At 42.1% G+C, this 15,493-nt stretch overlaps 2 protein-coding genes across 3 annotated transcripts in view; one reads left to right on the plus strand and one right to left on the minus strand.

Annotated features, from left to right (window-relative positions):
- Nucleotides 1-329: 329 nt before the first annotated feature.
- Nucleotides 330-5,558, plus strand: RB195_006894 (uncharacterized protein; the record flags this gene model as incomplete). The annotated part of the gene is made up of 6 exons (XM_064180232.1): nucleotides 330-362; nucleotides 2,608-2,702; nucleotides 3,902-3,985; nucleotides 4,109-4,202; nucleotides 4,276-4,362; nucleotides 5,454-5,558. 6 exons carry the CDS (start codon nucleotides 330-332, stop codon nucleotides 5,556-5,558), a joined length of 498 nt encoding a protein of 165 aa, XP_064037120.1.
- A 328-nt stretch (nucleotides 5,559-5,886) lies between these two features.
- Nucleotides 5,887-15,493, minus strand: part of RB195_006895 (uncharacterized protein) — a gene marked incomplete at both ends in the record, with an annotated part of 34,468 nt that continues 24,861 nt past the window's right edge. For both annotated transcript variants that reach the window (XM_064180233.1, XM_064180234.1), the window contains 30 exons: nucleotides 5,887-5,945; nucleotides 6,544-6,679; nucleotides 6,741-6,860; nucleotides 6,914-7,097; nucleotides 7,179-7,280; nucleotides 7,332-7,426; nucleotides 7,486-7,630; nucleotides 7,684-7,796; nucleotides 7,862-7,987; nucleotides 8,039-8,107; nucleotides 8,166-8,261; nucleotides 8,316-8,411; nucleotides 8,469-8,598; nucleotides 8,652-8,790; nucleotides 8,847-8,916; nucleotides 9,022-9,132; nucleotides 9,191-9,293; nucleotides 9,356-9,470; nucleotides 10,238-10,409; nucleotides 10,488-10,589; nucleotides 10,651-10,785; nucleotides 10,849-10,993; nucleotides 11,045-11,153; nucleotides 11,212-11,293; nucleotides 11,358-11,540; nucleotides 12,505-12,600; nucleotides 12,653-12,817; nucleotides 12,872-13,018; nucleotides 13,117-13,225; nucleotides 15,338-15,429. In XM_064180233.1, coding sequence (XP_064037121.1) covers nucleotides 5,887-5,945; nucleotides 6,544-6,679; nucleotides 6,741-6,860; nucleotides 6,914-7,097; nucleotides 7,179-7,280; nucleotides 7,332-7,426; nucleotides 7,486-7,630; nucleotides 7,684-7,796; nucleotides 7,862-7,987; nucleotides 8,039-8,107; nucleotides 8,166-8,261; nucleotides 8,316-8,411; nucleotides 8,469-8,598; nucleotides 8,652-8,790; nucleotides 8,847-8,916; nucleotides 9,022-9,132; nucleotides 9,191-9,293; nucleotides 9,356-9,470; nucleotides 10,238-10,409; nucleotides 10,488-10,589; nucleotides 10,651-10,785; nucleotides 10,849-10,993; nucleotides 11,045-11,153; nucleotides 11,212-11,293; nucleotides 11,358-11,540; nucleotides 12,505-12,600; nucleotides 12,653-12,817; nucleotides 12,872-13,018; nucleotides 13,117-13,225; nucleotides 15,338-15,429 — 3,546 coding nt within the window. The remainder of the gene's footprint in view (nucleotides 5,946-6,543; nucleotides 6,680-6,740; nucleotides 6,861-6,913; nucleotides 7,098-7,178; nucleotides 7,281-7,331; nucleotides 7,427-7,485; nucleotides 7,631-7,683; nucleotides 7,797-7,861; nucleotides 7,988-8,038; nucleotides 8,108-8,165; nucleotides 8,262-8,315; nucleotides 8,412-8,468; nucleotides 8,599-8,651; nucleotides 8,791-8,846; nucleotides 8,917-9,021; nucleotides 9,133-9,190; nucleotides 9,294-9,355; nucleotides 9,471-10,237; nucleotides 10,410-10,487; nucleotides 10,590-10,650; nucleotides 10,786-10,848; nucleotides 10,994-11,044; nucleotides 11,154-11,211; nucleotides 11,294-11,357; nucleotides 11,541-12,504; nucleotides 12,601-12,652; nucleotides 12,818-12,871; nucleotides 13,019-13,116; nucleotides 13,226-15,337; nucleotides 15,430-15,493) is intronic.

Below are 15,493 nucleotides of genomic sequence, written 5' to 3' on the forward strand. Positions count from 1 at the left end.
CTGCACAAATAGATTAGCGTTGCAAAAATTTTTACAGCTCATGAGCAGAGGATTCTGTGGAATAAACGTCAAAATTGAATCTTTTGGTCAATGGCATGATTGTGTAGATCCAAATCCAGTTTTTGCAATGATTGAGTACATGTGAATGTCTGCAGCTTTGGTACGAAGCGGTAATCTCTGATATGCTGGCTATGGACCACCGCGCGAGTAAATTTCGACTCTCGGATCAGTCTGCCTTGAGAAAGACATGCGTATCATGCCAAACGGGCCCATAAACATCTATCTGTATTTGCCACGTTGAAACCTCGATCCTACTCACTCACATTTCGATGCTTCCATCGACCCAAGTAGGTGTGACCGAGGTGGGTCCGCTCCTTTCCACGTTTGAAGTCAGGAGAAGAATAACTTCGCTCTCTTGCTGTTGTTAGTTCGTGGTTTAAAAACGACTTTGACTTGATGGGAAAACAACATATCTTGAGAAATTGACTACAGAGCAAGTGAGCAACACCACCTTAACTTACCTAGGTGTGTCTAGAAAGAAGTATTGAACCCAGGTAGCACTTCTACTCAGTTTAGCGATGACTAGCGATGACGTTGCCCTCCGAGAACGAATGTTTTCCAGCAAGGAGCAAAAGAAAGGCTTCTCTTTGCGACGAAACGCCGTCATTGTGAAATAATTTAAGAATCAGATGACGGGGAACTTCCTACTTTTGTACCCGGAGACAATGTGCATAAATATCTCAATATTTGTTTTCGCCAGTATTTGTAGAATAATTATTCTTGTATCGCAACGTTGTGACGCACATTATTACTTCACTTTGAGGATGTCTGCAGAATCTACATTAGACGTTTGGGATTTCTACTTAACACCGTCGTTGGGCTTAAAAGCAGCATATCAGGAAATTGACGATGCTGACCTCTCTGTGGATTAATATAGGGTTTAAGGTGTAGATCACAAATATAAGTGTGGCCACCCTCAATTTCCACCAAATGTCCCGAAAAAATGGCGTGGGAAAACTCACGTATTACCTCCTACGAGGTATGTTAGGAAGCGTGGCTCCCTCCACACGCGGCGTGGCCGCGACGCGAGCTGAGACAATCGAAACGTGTTCAAGAGTGGCAGCAACGTATCTCTCCAATACCTATCTTTACAACGTATCTAGTAGGAAATAAGGCGTTTCCGACGCCGTTTCTAGGACGATTGGGTAGAATTGATGTGGCCACACTTATGTTCGTAATCTCTGCGACAACCCGAACTGTACATTGTCCCACAGAGATCCCATTGTAGTCAATTTTGTGGCATTCAGCCTTTAAAGCGCTAGATATGCCATGATGCGGTCCAGCCAAAGCCAGTCAAGCCAGTCATGTTTGTCTCCGAAGCGGTTGTGTTCGGAACGACGAAGTTTTTAAAAATCTTACCTGCTGACCACGAGTGTATCATTTTAGAACACTCAGTGTTTGATTTTCAGCCTTAGGGTGGAGGTGAACGAAGGTCCGATCGCGCCCACTCTACGTCCGTCGGATGTATGTTGGAACTCGGTACGGTGATCGCGGGTTTCTGTCTGCTCGCAGTCACCAGCAAAGAATTTGAAGCCGCTCCCCATATCACCATTAACCAAGACGGCGAACTATACCATGCTAGTCACGTGGCACTGTCATATCCGTACCCGTTTTCTCTAGAAACATGTTGGAATGATACTTGGGTAGATAATGTTAGGAAAGTTCTGGATACTGTCGTAGCCGTCATTGTTCAAGAATATTTTTAAAACAATTATAACGGCAAGAAGCAAGCTTTGAATTTGAAATGTGATTTCCCCCCAGAGAGCTCGGAATCACAACCAGCGAATACATGGACATGCTTTATTCACGGGTGATGATGAACAATTGCGTTCGCCCCTTCTCGTTTTGTAGCGTCGATTAAAGGCATCACCCTGAGCTGGTGCAGATTTCAGGTGGAGCATTCTTACAAGAGATAGTAGATTATGGAGAGGAGGGTGATTCCGTCCATTTCTTCCTAATTACCGTAAAAAACGGCCCGGAAGATGCGGCGCCGCACAAGGCTGGCGCGCTCTAATCGAACTCCCTGTAGAGAATAGTGCGCCGGAACGCCTGAAGCAGTATCTTCCGGGCCGTTTTTTTACGGTAGTTAGGAAGAAATGGACGGAATCACCCTCATCCCCATAATCTACTACCTCTTATAAGAATACTCTACCTGAAATCCACACCACCTCAGATTCGTGGAGCGATGCCTTTATAAAGAAGCGCAAAATGTCATTCGTTAATAGGATAAGGGTCAAATGTTCCTGTTAAAAGTTAATGATTTTGTAGTGAGATTTACTGCACTTTCCATCCGATCCTAACTAGGAGTACGACGGGATCTTCGCTCACTTTAAAACTGTCTTCAAGCTTGTAGCCAGCTAAATTTTAGTTGAGTTCTAATTACACGCTGAAAATTCTACCGCCATGTTACATCACAAATCAAAACGTTCCGACCAGAACTTAGATTTACTGCCCTTTTCGCAACAAAAGAGCAAGCCTTTTTTTGAATAGTGTCAGTTTTATCCAAAACTCCGTATTCACGTAATTTCCTGATGTTCCAGCTTTCAGACTCACCGACGATCTCGTTTGAGAGTGTGCGCGGTATGTGGGATGAAGAAGCACCAACAGTACATGCAAACATTTACCGAAAACGCGACTAAAAGGTGTGAAAATTGTAGTCTTTTTCGGCCTTCTAAGTGAAGTCAGTACGACATGCGTTTATCCGTATGTAGCTTGGGGCGAGGAGTAGTTCACGAATATGTACGTTATCACGCTCAATTCCCCCAATGAACCAGAAAAGCTCTTATTTGCACTCGTGTCCCCAACAATGCAAGTTATTACGGGCAGTGATAGAACGATGGCAATCCGCAACGCGTCTGCGATTGCTTAGGTAGGTCAGCTTCTATTGACTTATTTGACCAATATTGGGATTGTGGACTCTGGACAATGGCAAAATTGCTCGCATCCTGTAGCAGCAACTTGCGTTGTAGAGGAGACGAGTGCACCGAAGCCCGCATCTTACTCCTTTTCATCCGGACTGTTAGGCGGAATTAGTCTGGACTACACCTCCAGTCAAATATATTCGCTTAAAGATCCAAACCTTGGGAACTTCGTTTTCTACTGCCCTTGATGTGGACGAGTACCATGGTTGCATCACTACAGGCTGTTTATGCGTACGGTCTGTCCCGTGCTGCTGAAATATTTTGCCAGGCGGGTGCCGCTGTTGCACCAAACTTGCATACGGAACCGGTCCATCGTCTCGTCGAGCAAAATTTTCCTATTCACGAAAAGATGGGAATGCCGCGAGGTTCACATTCGAAATCCAGGAGCGATCATTGAATTTATTGGCTGGGACTCCTTCGGAAGGGTTTCCAAGACGATAATTTTAAAATCATTAAGAGGTGCTCGTATCGGGAAACTCTTAAGTTGTTACGTCAACGTGGGTCAGTGCGAGATCCAGACAATTACGAGCTTACGTAACAGCTCGCGAAGCTCTGCAGAGAAACGGTAAAAGAAGACTACAAAGAGCAGCAGTTTTTTTCTGTAGTTGCGAAGGTGGGCAAGAGCATTTGCTCGGCCAGTCGGAGCTTCGTCAATCGTGAAGCAAAAATGACAGCCTTTCGGAAATCAAATGGCACAACAACAGCATTGAGAAGGGGAATAGAGAGGGTCAGTCACGACTTCTGCTACAATATCTTCAGCAGTACCACTTGTCTCTTCACCATTTGAGGGAAGATGAACATGTCATTCCAGAGTCCCGCATGCCATCTTTGTTGCAGACCCTTTCTTCGCATTTGGAACCTTTTTCCTTTTTGGTAACGAAGAATTATTTAGGTGGAAATAAAAATAATAAGCTGTTTAGGGAAGAATGGGTTAAACTTCTCTACGACAACGATGCTGTTCTGATGGAACACCAAAGACAGAAACTGGACACCTACGGTCGCAAGTGATTTTTTCGACATTTCTGACCGCGTTTGCCTGCTTTTTTATTAGACTATGGAAGGAGAGAAACTGTTTTTATATGGACTTCGCGTCGTGATTGTTCTGTATTTCTTCAGCAACGGTTCAGGTTCATCTGCTATGATCATTTCGCAGCCGATCAGTTCGAGTCTTCTGCTCAACGTTCGCTTATTCTCAAACGGAATGCGGTTCCTTTGCCGTATGTGAGTAGTTAGTTATTTTGCAATTCTTCTAAGTCTAAATCAAGAAATTTTTGTGCTACCGAACACAGTTAAGGAAGCTTCTACGTTTATACCTAATCGACATCCATTAAATGGTGTAACTGAGAACTCACTCAAACGAGGCGGTCCTTGCGAAGATGAGGTGTGTTGGATTTTGCAGTGTCCGGCTGTATTTTATTTACACCTCTTTCTTTTCTTTTATTCCGACAATTTTTCTAATTTCATGCGTATACTCCTACAGTTGTTTTTCTCATACCGCTTTTGGCTAACCAATTAAATTAAAAAGAGCTCAAAAGCATTCGGTCTTTCAAGAAACCGTCGGTGTTCCTGGCTTCTAAAAACTATATCTTGAACATTACCAGTGGTTCTTCTTTCCCATTGGAGGGCAACGTACAGTATAGTCGGCACCAAAGTCTGTACGCGGCAGCTCGGCGAGTTGGCGGCCTGAATCCGATAAAAGCGACTGAGACTCGCTGCCGTCCACCTTCTCCACGATCACGCGCAGCCGCGAGTCTCTTCAGATATTTGCAGCCAACTTGACGCCTTACGTTGGAAAATGGTCCACCCAGTTCCCTGGACTTCGCCCATCAGGCCACCGCTTGTTGTGGGCCTTTAGGAATTTGCTAAAGCAAAAACTGTTCTATTCTTTCACTAAACTGTCTTTCCAGTGACGCTTTGATTCTCACCCCTCCCCCCAAGCTTCTGCTTCCAGGGGAATAAAAATTCTCCCAAAATGATGGAACACTGTGATAGGCACTCATGGTGAATACGTCGACGGATCGGCAGATGACAATTAATGAATGGTTAAGAAACTACGAGATGGAAAAGTTTTTGCATGTATTAAAAAAATAAGCAGCCAATCAAATCTAATAGATCTACAGCGTCGAAGTAGTAGGAGGGAAACGATATTTTAGAAAGAGCCAAGAATAGCAACTCAGCAAGAAAAAGTTGGTCCTGTAAAGAGCTTGGCTCGAACTTGAGCTATATGTATGTTTAGCTTTTGTTCTCAGGTCGCTAGAACTTACATCGCTCAAAAGAATCTGATACAGCTGAAAATCTTAGATAATAGCATCATCTTAATGTTCGTCGATTCTAGTTATGGGCTACTCCTTGCTATAACATGACCGAACTCGAAACTGCTGAAAATATTGAGGACGACCCATAGTTTCGTTTTAATCATAAACGCATAAGTGTGATGTACATTCTGGCAAAATTAACCACCTATGATTTCAGCCCATTCATTTGGATCTACTTCTCATCCCACCACAAATTTCTTCAATGGAATTTCTTTTGAAGAATATTGAAGTTTATTCGAAAATAAAGCCGAATAATGATTGAACTTTTTTTGAATAGCTTTTTGTTAGTGTTGAATCGTCGTTGTTCGTGCGAATTCACACTTTTCAAATTAGGTGCAAAACTACACATATTCTGCTGACCATTCTGGGGCCCTTTCCACGTGAATGCAAAATTTGCAACAGTGTTGTATGATTGTATGATTTTTATGCCAAGAACCTGTTTTCGTTATTTAATAAACAGATTTTTTTAAACATGGTCCTTTTTGCAATTTTTCTACAGTCTTTTTCGCAAATGTCTTTAAGAAGAATGTCCAGAATATTTATTTATCTGCACACAAAAAAGCATTTAATCAAAGATAAACGTGCACCGGCTAGACGTCAGCATCACCGCTCGCGCCGAAAAGCGATGATATTTGGTCGATCGGAAGGTCTGAAAACAATAAATAAGAAACTGTCAGACCCTACGCAATTGTATGACTGCGAACGCATTTGATCATCCGACTTGTATAAGAAATATCACTCAGCGATTAAAGGCAGCGTTGGGTGAATACGCGAGACACTCCTTACAAATTCAGGAATCAGAGGGATCAGAAATTACCCTTGAAAGGCAACTCTTCCACCCGTTCAAGTAATGAAATCCATTTTACAGATTTCATATCGTCGATGCTATTGGTCTAAGAATTGCTTTGTTTTTTTTTTTAAAGAAACTGATGCGTTTGATTCCTGGGTGTGTAAAAACTTGTACTGTGCATTTTCGGCAAGTGATACTATCGAACACTTTCCTACTTGAATCCAACACCGAAAATTTCACCGAACGCTGCCTCTTAGTATAAGATGACCATTTCAATTAGCTAAACGGCCCAACCGAATGACTGAGGGTCCCTCCTCTCCTTAAGGTCTTCAACTTACAACTTCTATTAAGAACCTGATGATTTTTCAGAATTCCAATATGGTCCTAGCATTGTAAGAGTGAGGTTCTCAGTAGACCCAAGCAAACACCAGTTATGAATTTAACCATGCAACCGTACCCATTTTCTCGGCGAATGCATCTATGCTGCTCAGCACGGCTATTTGTTCATCAAATTTCTTCACAAATACCGACGTTTTCCGTAAGGTATCCAACAGATGTGTTTGTAGCCATTCCATACGATCATCAGAATCGATCTGAAGGTTAGATCTGGTCATCGAGCTCAGCAATGAGGCAATTCCAAACAGGGAAATATACCGGTATAACGTCATTGAAATACAGGTCGACGAAAGCCCATGTTAAACAGATGGGCCGAAGTGTCTCCCATGTGCTATCATGACCTTCTGTAGAGGAGTCAGAAAGCGCGGCTCGCAGTACCTGGAAAAAATAGTTTGCACAGAATGCTGATGATATTAACGCAGTTTACTCACATCGACTCTTTGTTCGCGCCAACTTTCAACTGTCAATTCGGTCATCAAGAAGGACATCACACGATGTCGGGCATTCCTGGTTGGCAAGTCGTCAGCGGGAAGTGATAGTGCTAGCAGGTGCAATACAGCGAGGTACTGAGCATTCGATTCTCTTCCACCGCCTTGCGAAGCCTCGGAGAATGACCTGAATTGGGAAAGCGATCATAAAATAAGAACATCAAATCGTCGAATGAGGTAAACTTATGACTTAAGTTAGGCCTATGACCTGAAATGGACGAATTTATCGATTAATTCGCAGATATCTACGAAAACGATAGCTCGACAAAGGGGAGGGACAGCAGCGGCCACCTCGAGATCAGTTTGGTATCTGGAATCACTTGATTGCGATGATAATCACCAAGAATAATCAAATCCTCACCGGTTTACAGCGGCAGTCCAATCAGCTTCACTTGCTGAACCGCTTGCGATTGGAGTGAGCACGTTGCACTTCGCACCAGCATTATGCAAAGAAGCCTATAAGAATTTATTTTTGGAAATTTTAAAAAATTAACTATTTTCACTATGGAACTCACCTTTGACCATTCATCAACATTCCGTCCGCCTCCGCTTCTTCTGATGGCGTTTTGATGGCAGTCAATATGCACCATAACCATCTGACTGACAGTAGCCAGTTGAGGGACTCGTGATTCGCCGGGTAATGGAGAAGCGAAGGCGTAACTGGAGTAGAATTCAAAAGAAATGAAATTGAATCAAAGCGATCAAGAACTCACGCAGCTGCCACTCGTGTTCCGTGGAAAAGAGGTTCACGACAAATGCAACAGGAAGCCAATGGGTCTACCACACCTTCCAAAGCAGGTTCGTTTGCGATGCGCCTATGGGCCACCTGTAAACGAACGCGGTGGTACTTTTCAGTTAGCAAGCTCATAAAAGACTTTGATAAATTCCCACCTTCACTTCGCCCGATTTTCCCATTTGCATACCCATTTCACGTAATTGTTTGTTGCGCATTGCCATTGCCATTTGCCTCTTCTTCTGGCGAGTTTCTTGCCGGACATTCTCGATTTGCGCTGCTACCTGAAGCATTTCATAAAATCACCACCGAATCAGATCGTAACGAGCACGCACCTCCGAATTTTCTTTGAGGGCTTCAACAACATTCTCGGCCAGAGTGCCAATAGAGTTATCCGACGCCACCTAAACTGTTAATGTTAATGCGCATGCTATGACGGGGTAACGCACATGCACAAAATACCTGCTCCAAACGATGCAAAATATGCAACGTCTTTTCAGCTAGGGCGCGTTGACTAGCTTCATGGGAACAAGCCATACCATGCATGAATGACAACATCTGAACAAAATAAAATATTTCACTTCTATAAGAAAGCAGACTTCTATCACATACCAATTTCAGCGACGGGCGAAGGAGGAACGCTTTCCATTCTTGAGATTCTGTGGCAGAATAAAGTGGTGGATGATTGGAAACGAGATGCGAGCAAGCCTAAGGCGAAATAATGAGCGGAATTCACGTTTGTTCTCAATATTGCACAAATTATACCTTTGAAACGACTCCACTATCGAGTATCAGCTGCTTGAGCTTTGCTGCCTCTGGCGAATTGAGGATACCTGCAGTCACCTCGCACAATCTTTCCACCGCAACGACCCTTTCACTTCGCAGTGAAACATCGCTGAACTTGATATTTTGAATTGTGAAAGAAGCCTTTTTGTCAAGCCACCTCACTTTGTTTCGTCGATCTCCTTCCACAGACATGTTTTGGTATACACCGAAATCAGTGCTTTTTCTGCTTCCTCATTCCCGAGTACGAGATTTCCGATAACGCGTGCCACTTGGTTGCAGAACTTATTCACACTATCCGTACCTTGAAGTACTCTATTAATTACCTTACAGTAATATACGAGAAACTTTGGATGTTACCGGAATCAGGGCGAGCCATAACAAAAGACAGAAGCCACTCGGCATCTTCCTTTGAAATTCCAGTCAAAATCTTTAAAAATAAGAGGATAAATTAAAAAAAGCTTGAAAAACTGGGAGTTAATGAGAGAAAAAAGAAGAGAAAGGAAGCGCTAAGCGGCAAGAAATAAATGCTCACAGAGTGCACAGCTGGATCACTGACTATTGCTGAAATCATCTCAAGATATTCGAGGCCGAGTTGCAGAACTCCTTCATCGGTGGATCGTAGAGATACACATGAATGTAGTACCTAAACGAAGCCTAAGCGAACAAAGAAAAAAAAAGAAAATTGAGAACGAAATTCTAACCTTCATAAACGCGTTGATCGCCCCAGACGAAACTAGGTCGATGCGTCCTTGCTCAGTCTTTACACAGCGTTCGAAAAGCTTCCGGAGCTGACTCAGAAGAAATCTGAGGGCGGTAAATTGGCAGAATCATTGGCAATGTGTTGTGTTATGTTTTGAATCACCTACCTGCCAGCCGTGCCAACGTCAGCCAGCGTAAGCAATCGGAGAGCGCGACTTAAGCCACCACATTGGGAAAGGGCACCCGTAAGGGAAGAAAGTGTTTCATCCTCCTCTGCTTCGCCTACAGAACAATAAGTGATTTGACAGAATGTTTGGAAGAACGTTACAACCGGTTATATATTAACCATCATTTGAAATTTGTGTTCCAAAAGTGCGGAGTAGCACGTTGTCATTTTAAAATTTAAATTTAGCTATTTAAATTGCAAATTTAGCTTACACTGTTTACTTTTCACTCAACTTTCACAGCACTATTTGCAATAACTTCTTTGGCCAATGACCTACAAAGTGATAATATAAGAATGCTTGACTAATCCAATTTGAATCCAATAATGCACCTTCTCCACCGTACGCTGCTCAATCCCCTTTCGCAAACACTATTTCTTCGTCTTTTAAAGTAGCATATAGTACCTACATGTATATTGAGGTCCATACTGAACTCTCCACAACATGAGAATCACGACATGGGAAACGACCACGTCGATCGAATTTTCCCACGAGGCACCAAACAGGGCGTCATGTATGCAAGCGGAGGCAAACCTGCTGCGCCTGCCAGCGAAGGGGAGAGACAGCAACAAAAGCCCATTGATTCTGGGAGAATTTGATCGACAAGATCGTTTCCCGAGCAGTTTTTCATAGTATTTAGGTGTAATTGAGCGCTATCGCGCTCTTACTTGTGATCTACAACCTTAACGGTATCTTCGTGGAGAAATCTAAAAATAGTCAATTTCGTGAGTATGCTACTTTTTAAATGAGATGGACCACAACAGTCCCACATTCTCTCCAACAGGAACTTCAAATCCCAAGCACATTATGAGAATTAACCCGTACCTCCTTCAGCCTCGCCGAGAGTTGATACAAATGTCTCCACCGCATCTCCGAGTAATCCTCTCATCCTGTATACAATCACCATTGGTTGTCCGGGATTTGCTTTCTTCCATAGTTTGTCATAAACAGCTCTCACAGGGAGCGCTAGAGAGATTATTTGGTTGTTCACTAGCAACTGAAAAGAAAGGACAAATATAATACAGGTATGGTTTAGAAGGCATTTCAACTTAGTTCTTAGAAAGTTTCGCATTACCTCCATGCCATTGTCGTCTTCCATCAGAGCAATCATTTCCGTATCTCTGCAGATCTTATTCTTGATGTCACGCATAAGTGGACCCAAACCGACGTCGGTAGACTATAGAAAGAGTAATATGGTAGAGCGAGGAAAATTTAGAGTGGACACACAATTTTCAGACCTTGTATGGGTTCCCAGTCATCCTTCCTTGTAGGAAGTCCTCTTGTGCCGGGTCTTTCTCGATTTGAATGTGAAAATCTTCTTCCTCCTTTTGTTCAGGGTTTAGAACATCTAATATCACAGAGACAATGTGTGCCTATAAGTAGGATTGTTGGTTATACACTTTTTTTAATGATTCGCGAATTTCTATCAAGTTCACTTGAGTATTTAAATCATCGATCGCATCCAACGATTGTACTGCAGCTCTCATCAATGTGAGTGGATCCTTGGCAGAAACACGACGGAGAAGCCTCTCAAGCGAGCATCGTGAGGCCTCGACAGCACGCGTTCTTCTCAACAAAACCCTAAAAAAATTCTCTAGTATCATGATTTTGTCGGAACTCGGCTTTTTGTACCTTTTGAGGAAAATGGTGGACTGCAGCAATGGTACGAGGATATGATCCCTTGCTGCTTTCAACTTCATGGATTCAATTCCACCTCCCGTTAGCAATAAACAAAGCAGTTCTGGAAAAAGAGAGCATACAATTGTTTTTATAGAAGCCTAACAATTTGGTTCACCTACCAACATAGCTGCGCAGGAGGGTTCCGAAAGAATGATCCATACTGGTTTCTTGTTGCTCTTCTTCATGCATTCTTTTACATTCCTGAGCACCGAATAATCTTCTTGTTATTTACAGAATGCGCGCTGAGAATAGAACATCAACAAACCTTGTAGATAACTTTGATGAGCCACACATGAAGACCTTCAGAATAGAGTCGCGCTTTGATGTTAGGCCCACCGCTAGTAATGGTATGAGCTGCTCGGAAGAAATGGTCTGTCATCGCGGCTGGAACGACGGACGCTATAGGAAGGCCGCGCAAAATAACTGACACTGCCGTTCCGAGATGTCCCTGAAACAAATCTAGAATGACCTTCGATAATAAAGAAACACATCCATATACACTGAAATGTTTTAATCCGAAATTTGCGACCATTAAAATGGCTAGAATAAAACGCTTCATTCGACAAAACGCGAATCCTGCCGAAATATTTTCTAAATAGCAAAGGAGAAGGAAAGAAAATTGTTGTCACTGATGAAACTAGAGGGATGAGTAAATTCATTGCAATAGACGATTGCATTTCGAGAGCGTCATCTGTTCACCAGTCATGGTGTAGTTTTGAAGAGACTGCGAGTAAAGAAAGTGCAGTGCACGTTCGGTTGGTTTTTAGTCAACTTGTAACAGTAAGTTCGCCCTATCAGATTATTTTTCTGCTAGCGGGATCACAATTTAGAAAAGATTTCTTTAATCGAAAAGTGTGTGGTCGTCAAAAAACCCGAATTTAATCAAGTTGAGGATAATCGTTAAGCCTGCATACAATTTGAAAGAATTTGTGTTGCTGTTTGAGTTTGCCTACCATTTGGGTGCTTTCTGTGAGGTGATGAGGCGCTTGAGGGCATAAGTCACTAATGGCTTTGAACTTTCCAGGCTCTGACGAAGGCGATAACGCCGAAACGTTAGCCGTTGTTTAATAAAGACTATCAATACCAATGTTGGCTACAGCTCAAGGAAATCCATCTAAAAATTTGAAAGAAATTGGTGTACACGTTGGGTATCCTTTATTAGCAAAAATTACGTGTGTTCAGTGTTCATTTCTGTATCTTGCTCCGGTAAGGACTAAGAATGCTGCAAAAATGTTGGAAACAATAATACAGTGTGTAGATTTTGCTGTTCTGTATTAACCGAAAAAATCAAAATCTTAAAACAATCGATTCATGCAATTTCTCTTATTTGCAAGAAAGAATCATCCATCATAAATGTTTCAGATGTTAGGAAGCGTTCTGCTAATATGAGTTCACAACCACTAAAATCTTACCGGCTGTGCAGCCACAGCAACGATAATTTTAGCAGCAGCTGCACGCACAGCAATCCAAGGTGAGAACAAACATCGCCACATCCAAGCGTCATGCTCCTGTGAATACATGGATGACATTATGGGCCCCTAACAAAATTTTCAGACGAACTTTAACAGAATCAGCAGCCTGGATTGTCGAATGATTCTTCGGTTTCTTCTCCGGAGGTGCTTCACATTCATTCCAATTTAGTTTCCCCTCTAACCAATCACCAAACGTAGCGCAGTTATCGAGATGTTGGTTTGTGATACGTACCCTACGGTGATCGAGTAAATTCTGAACAAATAACATTAACACCCTATCATGAACCGAATTACAATGGAAATGAACCTGTGATCCATCGTTTTTAATTCCGCGCCTTCTTTGTTGAAGCTTTCGATAGATTCTTTTTCTCACCGGTTTCGCATCTACAAGACATTTGTCGATGATGGTTAGAGCGGCAAGAGTTGTGTCATGGTCGTTAAATTTCATCGCACTCTAAAAGATATGCGAAACTTTCAAATCGCAATCTACCTCAACCTCTGCCAAGAAAAATAACTACAAAATAATTATATTAATATGTCTGCAAGTCAAACCTTCAACAGTCCACGGAATTTCTGCTGCCATAACGAATCCGGAAAAGTGTTGAGCGATCGTGCCAGTACTGTACCGCTTATTTTTCCATTCATAACAAGATCGCATAACCTTAAAGCATTGATTTCGCTAAACTTAAGCTTCATCCAAGCTACAGCTCCAAGTTTCAGTTCGCGGTTTTTCAAGCACAGATATGTAGATGGATGTATGTATGGGGGGGGGGTCTGGATATTATTGCCACTTCAACAGTTATGACAGTGATCCGATAGAGATTCAAAGTTTTCCTTTTCCATTAAGTTAGAACACAGTAAAATTTCAGAAACGATAAAACTATTTCGTTACATAAATTAACAAAACAGTTAAAACAAAACTTAATTTAGTTATTAAAACTCCATTAGTTAGTTCCAAAAAAAAAAAACTCGGTGCAAACGCTTATAACACATAAAAAATGTGCTCAACAATAGTTGGGATCTCACAACCTTACGATGTTGTTTCTTTTTCAAATTCAATAAGAATAGAGGATTGGGTTCCAGAAAGCAGACCCATATATCATCCCCGAACCAAGAAAGAGTAATTACATTAGTCTTTCTCATCATCTCAAGTTTAAATAATTTTTATATATGTATTTTATAAGTCGAAGTTTTTTTTTCATAAGTTAAACAACCAAAAAGTTACTTTGCGCAGCACTTTCACTTTTCCGCGAATGATGACGTAATGAACCACTTACATTTTTCGCTGCCGCAGCATGATTTATTGAACCAATTAAACCCCGAATGGGTTAAATAAAGAAGCTTACATTTAATCTCGACTTATCCAGATTTATCATAGGTTTTTGTCTCCTGCCTTTTTGCCTTCCCTCTATCCAACGTATCACGAAACTGACAGCTGGGACCCCTCAACAAGTAGGCAAGGGAAAAGGTGTACTTCATCGCTATGAGCGTTATCATGCTGATTTCTGCCTAGTAATTCGGAAAACAAAGTTAAAGTAAAGTTAAGGATAAGGCGGGTGTAGTGTAGCGGCAAGAGATTCCGCTTCCTGCACGATCGATCGGAGGTTCGAATCTGCCCTAGTGCTCACCAAGCCTTTCATCCCTCCGGGGTCGATAAATTGGTACCAGGCTTGTCTAGGAGGATAAAAACACTGGCTTGACACATCGGCTAGCCACCGTAAGTCATTGTATAGGCCAGCTACACGTTTGTAAACCTCAAACGATTCGATTTGAAGTGAACGTGGGGGCGCACCCAAGCGGATTGATCAACGCCAGAAGCTTTATTCTTTTATCCTTTGATTCGGAAAAAAGGAACAAGAAGCAGATCTAGTTGCACCCGTGTCCTCTACGACACATCTTGTTACGTGGCAGAACTCAGTCAATTCAACAGTCTTGCTCAAGTAAGTAACAAGAGCTTCCACAGCTGCACAACTGTAAGCATTGCGGATTCCCATCGTTCTGCTACCCGTGATATGTTGCATCGTTGGGGACACGAATGCAACTAACGCTGTTTCATGCACCTTTTTCAGGAATGCTAGGGAATTGCGCACCATAGCGATCACGCTCATATTCATGACCCACAAGCCTCAACATCTAATTGCTTGGAGATCCCAATATTGCCAATTTATTGATACGCTGCCTTTAAACTATCTTCAGAAAATCTTTGCAAAAAATCACTGCGAGGAGTAGTGGGTAGTTGTGTTGGCAGCTAATTCTGCAACACCTTGGATACGTCTTAAGCTGAGAAAGTGGAAACTCATCTGATTAAAAAAGCAAAGAGTTAGCGTCTCGATAATCCCTCTGGATGCTTATAAAAAAATAAGAAAAAAGTTAGGAAAAAGTATCTGTGGAATCACAATCTATTACCCCAATTATACTTCCACTGAAAGCATTCTCACATGACTCCAAATTTTTCACTCCACCTTATCTGTTCTATATAATTTGTAGCTCCCGATCCAAAACAATGAAGAAGGCAATGTTTATGCTTGCTTTAACAGCAACACGTTGAAATCCACTCTACACTCCACCTACCGGCAAAAAGCCTAAATCGATCACATTACCGTGTATTGAAACTTTAATACTTTTATCACATTTCTAAAATCTATATCCTTCGCGTAAAATCATCCGATAAGCGCACTCTATCCAAATATCTGCGTAAGAAGTTCTTAAGAGAGAAAGATCTGCTCGCAAAAAAAACTCATCGACAGCCTAGATAACAATGAAAAGAGCCTACTTTTCTGTTCCTCTTTCGTTCTCCAACGAAATCCGACAGAGAAGCATTTCTACTTCCTCAGAGATCGGTTCATATCTTTTGCCGATGTCCACCTAAAAAAGGAGAAGAGGATATGCTCTGGTTTTCGTATTTGTTAGGAGTAAAAATAAGTGTTAG

Source organism: Necator americanus, chromosome I, assembly GCF_031761385.1.
Source record: "Necator americanus strain Aroian chromosome I, whole genome shotgun sequence".
Lineage (NCBI taxonomy): Eukaryota > Metazoa > Nematoda > Chromadorea > Rhabditida > Ancylostomatidae > Necator > Necator americanus.